Source organism: Carassius carassius, chromosome 28, assembly GCF_963082965.1.
Source record: "Carassius carassius chromosome 28, fCarCar2.1, whole genome shotgun sequence".
NCBI classification, from domain to species: domain Eukaryota; kingdom Metazoa; phylum Chordata; class Actinopteri; order Cypriniformes; family Cyprinidae; genus Carassius; species Carassius carassius.
This window is the reverse complement of record NC_081782.1, coordinates 12,789,280-12,801,518: the sequence shown is the minus strand read 5'-3', so window position 1 is coordinate 12,801,518 and position 12,239 is coordinate 12,789,280. Positions and strand designations below refer to the sequence as shown.

Genomic DNA, 12,239 nt, shown 5'->3' with positions numbered 1-12,239 from the left:
TATTGAAGGTTGAATATATAGTAGATTGCAAACACAGCAGCAAGTCCCGTTGCAAATGTTGGTGTGATGCCCTCAGATATTACACGCCCCTCAAAAGTGATCATCCAACCATTAATTGTGACTTGCCCTGTTGCACCTGAAACTTTAAGTCATAACAACATGGGAATGCATGTTACCTTGTGTAAACATTTGTAAACCTAAGATGAATGGTCGATATGATACTGTATATAATGTGTCTATCAAGGAATTTAAATTAAATGTATACCAGGCAGTATCAGGCGTGGACTTGCAGGAAGACTGAGAGTTGTCTCAACGTCAGCTGCAGTGGCAGACACCTTTAGGGAACAAATATATTATGCTTACCATAATACGATTTTTAAGAAGAAAAATTGTAAAAAGGTCAATAATTAGTAAACACTAGGTGAGAGTAACCTAGAGGTGAATGAGGTAGGCTTCTGAAGTACAGTCAAACTGCTAAATAGATTTGCCATTCAAAATTGGGTAAAGGGTAACAATTTTATTTGTACAGGTCTTGGCGAGTTCTACTGCAAATGTCTAAAAAGTAGTATTCACCCTTTTGTGGCTAAATAAAAAATAAAACTTACATCTGTAAGGAGGATCAGTCCGGTTAGGTCCTCTCCAAAGTGTGCCATGAGCAATTGAACAACACGAAGTGCCATCTCATTATCTTCACCATTAGAGAGGATATCCTTGACATCTTTGTTGGTAGGTTTTCCCCTGAAGTATTCTGTGATGGCTCTTCCACATTCCTCCATACTGAGTTCCAAGCTACGAAGCACATTGATGTCTGTGAGCAACTCAAAATGTGCGTATATATACCTTGGCATGAAAAGAAAAGGCCATTTGCTTTTCATATCTTCAATGTCAGGTGGTGGAAGTGTATTTATATGGCGACGTTGTAGAGAGAATGTGAGCTCCATTAGATTTTTAACTTCTGCTCTTTCTGCTCCACCTGCACCCTCTTGTCTGTAAATCTCCTCCAGTCTCTGGCGGTGCTGCTCCACAGTGTCATCGGTTTCTTCTGGGGGTAGCTCTGGCTGAAAACGTGTACAACCATATGTGTCAGTTGGACCCCTCTTGCCTGTAGAGGATCGGTGGCATGAGAAGCTTCCGTCACGGTTCACATTCTCAATGCGGTTTTTCAATTGAATCAAAAGTGATGTATAACCTCCACACAGAAGTGACCCATCTGGTGCAATATCAGCAAAACTCTTTGGGTACTGCCTGATGATATTTCGAACCACAGTTAGGCACTGTGCGTGAGTGGGGTTAACTTCATACCTTCTCATTTCATCCGCGAGTACTCGTACCATTTGGCGTCGCTCAACTGGTTTAGGTCTCTTGCCATCTGCAATAGCAGAACGAATTTCCTGTGGCATTTGTTCCCAAGGGACCTGAAATGTTTCTGGCCATGTTTTCATTATCTGAGATGTGGAAGGTCTGTTGATTTGCTCGCTGTTTCTTCCCTGGCTTGAACATGATGAAATGGTCGATAGCTGTGATGAGCTAGAATTAGGCGGAGTGCATAATGTTGGCGATGAAGACCCAGACACCGACCAATCACTACTCGCCATTGGTGACGAAGTTGGAATGACTTGAAGATCCAATGTAACTGCCTCAGTTTCTAAAAAAACAAACAAACAAAAAAAAGATTAGGGCACATAACTAATAAACTATATCAGAGTCACTACAGACATTTGGCCAAAAGTCTACTTAACTCTCCTTATATTAGGCATATTTAAAAAGTTTAAAGGTGCATTATGTAGTTTTAGAAAAAAGAAATTCCACAACTGAATAAACAAGAGAATATAACAAGAGAATGGCACACTAAATTAACCATACCTAACTTGAATGCATCCAGGGGTTTTCTGCGCTGGATAACAGGTAACAGATCAGCAATGTCTTCCTGTTGTACATATTTTAAGTCTTCTTTTGATTCCAAGCCAGAGCTCTGAAGTTTTGATATTATTTGTAACTGGGTTTCTTTAGACAGATTTGGCAAGGTCTTGCAGATGATCTCTTTGATTTCTTCACTCATGTTCGCCATCATTCTGGACTAGAGGGAAAGAATGGTGAAGAATTATCAGTGGTGTGCCATGGACAGTGTACTCAGGCAAGGGATAGTAATCTAGCAGATTCTCCTGATTAATACAACAGTAGCTTCTCTGCATCAGTGTGAGGCTGTAAACACCCATGTCAGGAATACGCAGGGCACGATACTTTTCAGCAATAAAATATACTGCTGAATCCTTATGAACGAGAACCACTTTGATTTTTCCAGTGACAAGCCCCTCATCATCATCATCATCAATCACAATGAGCATGTTCTTTCTGTATTTTGTCCCCTTCACAGTCACTTCATTGGCTATCAGAGTGTTTGTGGAGTCAAAATTGTGATGTGCAACTGCTTCTATGATTACATCATTGTAGTCATCTGAGAAAAACTGTGTGCCCCTCTCCACTGAAACACCTGGAGGGAAGAATGTACCAGCACTCAGAAAGGCCTGCAGAAGCTGATGTCTCTCTGCAAGGGTAGAACATGGATTCTTAAAGTTGCGCAATTTTCTCAAACACTGCTTAAAATATGCGTGTTTGCTCTCGAATCTTAAAGTCCATAGGCGAATAAGTGGCCCAAACTGGATAATAAGCTCAGGATAATGACTGACATAATGATGTTTGGGCTTCAGTGGGTTGTCAGGAAAGGTTTGTATTCGGCAATGCAAATATTCATCAATCAGAACTCTTAGGTAGGCTATCTGACCAATTGAAATTGCAGGTGCACAAATGAGGTCCACAACTTCTCTAAGTTGCAAAACCAACTGCCATACTTTGTTGTCACCTGGATTTTTTATTTTGTCTCCAATCAAAACGGGCAACATTCTCAGCAAACACCAATTCTGCACAGCATGTCCCCCAAGTTTTCCACCCTCTGGATTAACCTCACACGTTTGTCATTAGCATCCCTACAGAGATACTTGAACTGATTTATTCGTCGATTCAACTCAATATAGCTAAACATTTTATCCACCTTAACAAGATGGTTAATGTACAGTGCCAGATCAGAGGATACAATACCTTCAAAAAGATCATGGCCAAGACATGGAGGCAACCCAGGCTGACATACATGGAAGTATTTGAGCGTATTAAACACAGAGTCAAATTTAACACCTCCACTAGATGTAGACTGTCCTTCACTGCTCTGAACATGACCACTGTATGACTGCACTGTGCGTTTTGTGCCCTGGATAAGAGGATCTGCATGGAATGCTTCTCTGCTGATATCACAATATCTGCATAAGTGTGAACTCCTGCTGAAGTTCTCCACAAACCCTCCTATGTTATGTGAGCTTAGGTTGTCACCTGCAATGGCACACAAAGTTCCCTTGTAGACCTTTCCATCAGACAGGGTAATACCATTGAGCTCAAGATCTTTAAGATCATTGACGAGTGTGCCCATAACCAAGTCTTGACCAAAATACTTAAAATCGTTTTCTTTACAGAGAAGAACAAGTTGCATTTGATCAGTGCTGGATCTGTTGTGTGGCATTAAATCTGCAAGAGTTAGATACACTGCAAGTATCTTGTGTTTTTTCTTTCCAGATCCCAGTGGGTTTACCACTTCAAATGCATCCTGATACAGGATCAAGCTCAGTGATGAGCTCTCCGTTTGGAAGAGAACATTCTCAGCCATATTTTTGCCATCCCACACATCCTTAAGAATATCTTTAGAACCAATACTGGAGTGTACTTGCTTATATTGTTCCTGCACTGACTGGCAATGGAATAGAGAACCAATTGTCTGTTTAATAGGAACATACTGGGCAAAACACTCTTTGCCTGCCTCATTCTGACCTAGACAGATCTGAATTGGCTCAACATAGTTGAAGCTGTTCTTGAAAACTGTTTTTCTTTTCTGATCAGTTTTCAGTGGCTGAGTGTTGCAGGTCCTAAAGAGATCGTCAGTTTTCATGACATCAATCACATTGTTTGTGTCAGGTTCAGAAATCCCAAGTGTAATCAACTTCTCTTTTAGTTTGAACAGCAAATGTGACTGGCTTATATCATGTATTTCCTGAAAATCTTCAATAATTGTTTGGATGACAGAGGATGGGAGCAAACACTTGGCTTGCAATTTCAAATAAAAAAGGGCTAAATTTTTAAAGAACTGTGATTCATCAGCAATCTCTGGGTAAATCTCTTGTTCATCACCTGCATCACTGGGAGGATCAATCTGCATATCAGACTGATCTTGTTCACTCTCATGGGAAACGGCAGGATTTACAACGGACTCAGCCAAATTTTCCTCAGCACCATTTTTATGTTTCCGACTCATGTGTGATGTGAATGTTGATAAAACTGTAAAGCTCTTGCTACAGTGTTTATAAGGACAAGCGACTGTTTTCCCCTCTCTAATGTGTGTTTTCAAATGAGAGTAAAATAACGTCAAAGTCTCACACTTTGCACTGCAGATATCAACATGACATGTTAGTTCAACACCAGACAAAGTAGGCCTAACTACACGTTTGTTATGTCTGTAAGTGTGACACTTAAAAGTTGAAAAGTTTTGAAAAGTCTGACTGCAATCTGGCAAAACACACTTAAAAGTTAAATTAGGTGTATTTTTATGAATTCTCATGTGCCTTATGTATGTCACTATTGTGGCACAATTATGGCAACAGATCTGACAGGGAAACATTTTGTTACTGCCAGATTGATTACTGCTGCTGGCTTTAGTGACACCGTATCAGTCTTCACGCAGAAATGTTTAACCTTAACCGAGTTGCAATGTTAAGATTGTGAAAGAAAAGCCACAGATGAAGCCAAACGGTTTGACAAAACTCTCTAAAACAGTTGGTAGAAGTAATGTGAGACGCGCAGCGACATATAAATAAACAAAATGCATTCACAAAGAGTCCAGAAAGGCAATATTTTCTCACCAATTTTCCGTTTAAACAGAAAAATGCAAAGCCTTGAGGATTCAAGTGTCTCTCTTTAACCGAACTACAATTAACATTAGCTTAATATTCTTGTTAACTGTTTGTAAAACACATTGCATTAAAAGTCGACACAAACAAAATAAAACTCACCAAAACCATCGGTTAGTCGATGTTCCAGTAATCTTATGGTTTGGTTGAAATAAATCAATCACCGGGCAAGATGTAAGCTAATTATTGCTAATGATATTTTCCTGCTGCCTCCATCTGCCGATTGCCTCTCTTACCGGTTAACAAGTGTTGTTTCTCGGATGCAGACGTTCGACTAATGTTTCAAAATTAAAAAAAAAAAAAAAAGTAATATTGTTTTGGCTATTCAAATCTAAGCCTCGCTGATAATGACATGTTAACATCCCTAACAAGACAAGCTCCTGATAATCAGTTTGATATCAAACATTCTTGGCAATATGAATAAGATTTTAATTACCTTTTAATTTGTAGAAGACCCGATGGATGTTGATGAAGAACACTCGATGATGTGTAGCATGTACGTCATTTAAATTGTGCGTCCTCTTCTGGAAAATCTCCTTTCCAAACGATCGTTCCTGAAGTCACTTCAGGAGGAGTTGATGGCAAATTATTTCTGTATTATTTTCAAAGAAATTTTACCAAAACAAAAGCAGTAGCCTCAATTTAAAAGACTAATGTTGTATCAAACTTCTGACCGTGCTCCAAATTCTCCAGTCAACGCAGTTTCTAAAAAATACTGTAATTCCCTGTAATTTAAAACATCAGCATACTGTTTAGGGCCTCTGTCCTGTCGCTCCAAGTTAAGCAACCCACAATGCATTGCTAACTACAGTACTAAACTGTTAAACATTAAAACAGTATTTTAGTGTTGAAAATTGGCTGTAAATTTACAGCAATTGCTTACAGTGTAGTTTTAGCTGTTTTTTTTTTTTTCAGCAGACTTTCACACCAAAAGTGAACTGAATATGCCTCAGGCTGAAGGAAATGTAAATTTACGTCTGTACAGTACAATTTAATGAAGAACATGACGCAGGACAAGAAAGTACCACTTTATGGATTGACATTCACTCTGTAAGATTAGGCAGTTTTCATTTATATGCAGTTAGTGTTGATGATTGCATTATTTTTCATATATGTTTCTGCGTCTTCTTGGTCTGTGTTTTTGATCGGCACATTCAAGAAACTCATTCGGGAGGTGCATAATAGCGGAACAATGCGGAAACCCGGAAAATTATGTGTTTGGTGGGAAGCATTGTCTCATGAATAATTAAAAAAATTCCATGTTTGGTGGGGAAAGTTTTTTATAATACAGGCCTGCTGAGTTTGCATTTGACTGTTTTGATCTATTATGAGGAGTACTGAATCTGTTTTTGTGCAGGTGAGAAGAGTAAATACATGTTCATATTTAGCCTAAATCTACAGTAAGCATCATGTTCACACAGCGCACACAACGCCTCTGCACTTGCTCCCAATTTCTCTCAAATTGGCAACATGAGAGCTGTCGTTCAATACAGTAACTTGGACAGTACATTTGAAAAAGTAACTTAGATATTAAAAATGAATGCATTAATTTACTAATTACTTAAAGTAATCTGATTACATAACTCTTGTTACTTGTAATGCGTTACCCGCAACACTGCTCACCAATGCTGCATTTATTTGATCAAAAATACAATAAAAACTGTACTAATGTAATATAATATTTCAATTTTAAATATCCATTTTCTATTTCAATATATTTTAAAATGTCATTTATTCCTTTGGTGGCCATTAATCAAATTCTTCAGAAATCATCATAGCATGCTGATTTACTGCTTAAGAAACATTTGAAAACAGTTGTTCTGCTTCAGTATTTATTTATTTTATTTTATTATTTTTTTGTGTGTGTGTGTGAATAGAAAGTTAAAAGAACATTATTTATTTAATTATAATTATAAATGTATTTTACTATCACTTTACTATTATTTGAACAATATACTGTATGTTAAATTTGTTTAATAGCAATAATTCAGTGCAGATGTATTTGTGGTATATATATGGTACAGTGCCTTTTGTAATTGTTTCAATTAAAAAAACTACAATGCTACTTACTATTTTTCTTAAGTCTATTTGTAATTACTATTTTTATAAAGTATTTTGTAAAATTAAATTATAACAAAATTAACTAGAATACATATTTAGATAGAAGCCACTGAAATTATTATTTCCATATGTTTTGGATGTGAGTCATTTTATCGGCCTCAGGATCCACAAGACAATAAATGCAGTTTACAGAATGCAGATGCACTCAGGCTTGTGTGTCATAAACAATGAGAGAGGCCATTTTCTCATGGCGTAAAGAAAGAACAAATATTCAAAGAATCACACTGTGAATTATAATGCACAATACAAGGTCTTGAATTGCAAGGTTGTTGTTTGTATTTGGTTTTGTGGCTTTGTCAGATGGCTTGTGTGTGGTATGGGCACCATGAGGAGAAATCTCTGCTTTTTGCATAAAATAAACAGAAAGAGTTTGATAATGTGTGTTTTAAATAATTAAAATAGTTTTCAGTCAACTTTCGACATAAAAGATCTGGTGGTCAGGCTTGATGAGAGTTGACTGCTCAGTGAACGCAGGCTTCTAAGATTGTATAGAACCGTGGTACATTGACAGTTCGAGATCATGTTCTCCATTATTTCGGCAAGATCAGAAACACAGATTTCATTACAGTTGAAGTAGAAAGTATATTATTGTCTTTCTCAGCTTGGCTGATAAAAGGATGATGAAGGTTTTGTTTTTCCAGCATGTCGAGACAAGCTTTGGTGAACAGAAACAAAACTAGATACACTATCTGTGGCAGAATAGCTCTTGAGTTGCTCTCTAAATAATTTGATTTGAATCTATTCCATTATTTATTTATTTATTTATCTGTGATTTTTAGACATTTACAGTTCAGAAAAAGGGAATTGTCAAGCATCTCTCATTCCTTTTGTGTCCGCTTGTCTCCTTTGCAGACTGTAGGAGGTGTTTTAGCTGTTTTCAGACCTTGTCCCCGAATGACAGGGTGATTGGCAGATGATGAGCAGGCAGGAAATGAGGCCCACATCCTATCTGGGTTGGCTCAGTGGCATAGAAAAGACTCTTATTAAACTCATTTAAACCCTGAACTCTCCAATTTGTTTAGCTATAATCTCGAAAAGCAAGCAAATTCTTTTTGAAAGGAAGATGTATTGTTTAGCACCATGAAACAAGTGACCCAGCTATTAAAACTAAATTACACACACACACAAGTTACAGTACTGAACTGTCTTTGAAGCAGACATGCTTTTCACAGAAACAAGCCTGAGAATAATTCCTCAAAGTAGCGTGACTGAGGTCCAGAAATACGGACGAAGTCTGAACAGTTTTTTGCCATTAGCCTTTTGCAAACAGCAGGCGAAGACAATTACCTCTGAGCAGAGAGAACTCACATCTCGCACTTGTGCTAAATAAGTCACAGGCTGCCCACATTAGTTTGCACTTTTGATGAGTAACTTTCCGTTCTGATAAAGCTCACAGTCTCTAGCATGGACATAAAACCCCATTCAACAGTTACGACTAAATTTAAACCTCTGAGCTGCTTTGATGCTCCCCTGAAGCCATCCAGAACCCATAAAGGCTGACCTTTTTCTTGTCTTCCAGCTGCGTGCGACGGTCCAGAATTGCTTCCCTTTGATGACCTTAATATTTAATTTGCATGCATTATTGTCCAAAGTGGATATTAGTGTGGTTGTGTTTGACTTTCGAGTTAATATCGATAAATGCAAAATGTTGCTGTTCTTGATTTATAGCAGGAGGCAAAATATTAATTAATATGGCTTTTAAATAGTTTTCAGTATATGGACATGACTTTGATTCTCAAACACACAGCAGGTGGGTTTTATTTTTTTCAGCACATGCCTCAAGAGCTTACCATAGAAAATCATATAAATGAAATACTACACTGATAAATCTTTTATATGAATATAACATGCAAAAGATTCTTACTGCTCTACATCATCTTGCAGTTCTGACAGAAATATTTAGATCGTTTTATGTGTGCATAGTAAAATCTTGTGTTGTGGTGTAATTTATATGTTATTATGTCTTTTAATCTATTATTTTCCCTACCTTCAAATATGCCTACTGCTCTGTTATATAGTAGGCAAACATTAGTACATGAAGAGTAGTATGTCCAAATTCAGTTTTTATTAAACAGTACATGAAAACAGCAGTTTTTATGAATTCTCAGTGTTCATAATTAATGTGTGAATGTAGTGTAAATGTAGTACGTCTAAAATTCACTCATACTACACACATTCATAATGTAGTAGAACATACTTTTAAAACAGTTGTGTAGTAAGTTCTTATTCAGATATAGTACTTTCTAAGGGTGTGCTTACACAGTTAAAACAAACTCTAGTACAGTTGTTCTGTTAGTGTGGTGCCATCCTAATCTTGGTGCACATCAAACAAGCAGACTGAGACCTGCTTGGCTTTATGCATTTTATAAGTTCTTGTTGTGTTATTAGCTGGAAAAAGTTTTACTAATAGCTTTAAAACACATACAATGAGTGCATGTAGCCTAGCGCACAGCATCGTTTTAGATGTTTAGTAAATTTGCAAGAGACAAGTCATATAAGCTGTCCAAATTAGGTTATGACCGTAGATTTATACCTTATGCTTTGTATCTTTAGGTTCAGTGTTAAAAATGACAGCGTGAACGCAAAGCCAACCAAAGGACCAAAAGAACCAAGAGAATCAAACTACAAGTATAAACCACTGTATATGCATGTTTTCCTTCGGTGTAATGCAAGATAATATATTTTGAAGCATTTTGTGCATAAAATAAAAAAGCCAGTGTGGTCTGTTGTTGTTTTGGACCCTGTTGAGTTTTATCTTATGGCAAAAACTGTTGAAACTTGTTTAAAATACCGTCCTTTGTGTTGCACAGAAGAAAAACTAATTAATGGTGGTTAAAAAATGCCAGAATAAAAATTTTGGCTGAAATATAATTTTAAGCATTGACACAACCTCAGGATACTGGCGGGTAGGCACAAGCAAACTTAATGCTTCATTGAACCCCGGCCCAGTCTAGCTTCAGGGGAATAACCCTGTTCTTGTGGAACATCTGCATTCAAACAGACAGAATACATTGTAGCTGGTTAAGACTGCACCGCTTCAATCAAGAAATCAATCATTCTCTGCTTGTTAAGTTTGTCTAAATAGGTTGTAAATTCAGCATTCTTACTTTTGTAGTGTGCAATTATAATTACCAGTTTCAGTCTCGCCACTGCGCTTGGAATAGTAATTACTACACAGAGAGGCAGAGAACATTTCCACATAAACATGAGCAGGCTCCGAGGGAAATATGGTGGAATGAAAAGGTGATGATGGCTTCCTATAATTCCAATAATGGCCGGCAGATGAAGACTGCATTAACATTTGGTGGTTAACGTTCATAACTCTTCGACTCTGCGGCATCACTTAACATTTCTATATTATTGCCACAAAGTCCTCTGTGTCACCTCATGCATATTTCATGAGTGTTGCTCTTTTCCTTACCATTTAGTTCTTTGTGGAGTGCAAATACTGGGAACTGATGAGCAGGTCATTGTATGGGTAATTTTTAGGAGAGGCGAGTTTCGAGACTTTCATTCTTCCTTTTTCTTCTCTAGATTCCTTTAAATTATCGTAATAAATGGAGGCGGTTTGCTCTTAATTAGATGTTTTTATTCACCAGAATGTCCCTTTCCAGAGGGAAAGAATGCAGCAAAACTAAAAATAGTTGTAGCTCTGTTGCAAATAGCTGTGATATTGCTGTAATTGGAGAGTTATTGTTTAGAGACAGGTCTAACAAGCTGTGTAACCATCAGGAACATGCTAAAATCCTTTTTCTTACACTTTAAATTTTTCATTTAAAAAAAGTTTTTAAACATATTTTCAAGGTAAAAATATATATTTTTATAAATATTGTAATATAGATAAATAGTATTGTATGTAACTATATGTAACCTGAATAGAATTGCACAGTTTGACTAAACTAAACTTGCTGTTCGATAAGAAGGATTAAGTATGTGGTATATGAGGTCAGTTTTTAATGTTTGTGAAAGATTCTTACAAAGGCTATATTCATTCGACAAAAAACACAGTAAGACAGTAATATTGTGAAACATTTTTGCAAATAAAAATGATTTCTGTTTGAATATGTAATAAAATGTAACTCATTCCTATAATGAATGCAAAGCTGAATTGCAACATCTTCAGTGTCAAATGATCCTTCAGAAATCATTCTCATATGCTAATTTGGGGTGACAATTATTAATGCCATTTGTGCTGCTTAATATTATTGTGGAAACTGTTAGGCTGATGATATATGGGGCAACTTTTTGAGCAGTGTTGCTGGGGCACGTTCCCCACTGAGAATGGGTTACAAATTTCTATCTGGTTACTTTAGAACTGTCGTGGGCCCTGTGTCTCATCTGGTTGCCAATTGATGGCAACGTTGCTCAAAAAGTTGCCCCGTGTATCATCAGCCTGATACTTTTTTGTGTATTCTTTGATGAACTGAGAGTTCAAAAGAACAGCATTTGTTTGAAATATGTTTTATAACAAAATGTTGTTTTATTTTATTTTTTTTACTGTTGCTTTTGATCATTTTTGTGCACCCTTGCTGAATAAAAGTGTTTTTTTTTTTTACTAGAGTAGTATTATAAAACAAGTACATATATATATAAATATACCAATAAAAAGTTTTTGCTCAGTAAGATTTTTTTTACCCTAAACTTTTTAACGTATGTGTGTATTTTAAAAGTACTCTTCAATACACTCTATTTGGTTTCCTTGTCCCATGGAAATGAAGTAGCTTTTTATGACAATATTTTATTTTATTAACATTTTTAGTTACATTTATATCTTTATTATGAAATAAAAATATATTATTTTTCGAAACCTCTTTTACCATATTTCAGCCTCTTAATAGTTTTCTTTTTTATAATCTCTAGAGTCTAGACAGTTACATGCATGTATTACACTATGCCCTACAAAATATTTCAATATGACTTTTGTAACAGGAATCACGTATTTCACATGAAAACTGTATTCTTGGGTGTGTAGTTTTGTGCACACCTACTGCTCCAGTAGGTGTGCACACTATTTAATCCGAGCACTTTGGTTTTATAAAGCACAGTCGACCACTTTCTCTTTTCCCTTAGGTTAGCAGTTGAAATGAAATACAAATGGTAATACTCGAGCTA

The 12,239-nt window shown here is 36.5% G+C and overlaps 1 protein-coding gene across 1 annotated transcript; it reads right to left on the bottom strand.

Moving 5' to 3' along the window:
• Positions 1-569: 569 nt before the first annotated feature.
• Positions 570-1,442, bottom strand: LOC132107602 (uncharacterized). The gene has a single exon (XM_059513705.1). It carries the CDS (start codon positions 1,440-1,442, stop codon positions 570-572), a length of 873 nt encoding a protein of 290 aa, XP_059369688.1.
• Positions 1,443-12,239: the final 10,797 nt, after the last annotated feature.

Bases quoted from the DNA above. Each gene is read 5' to 3' on its own strand.
- LOC132107602 (XM_059513705.1), bottom strand. From the start codon at position 1,442: ATGAAAACATGGCCAGAAACATTTCAGGTCCCTTGGGAACAAATGCCA.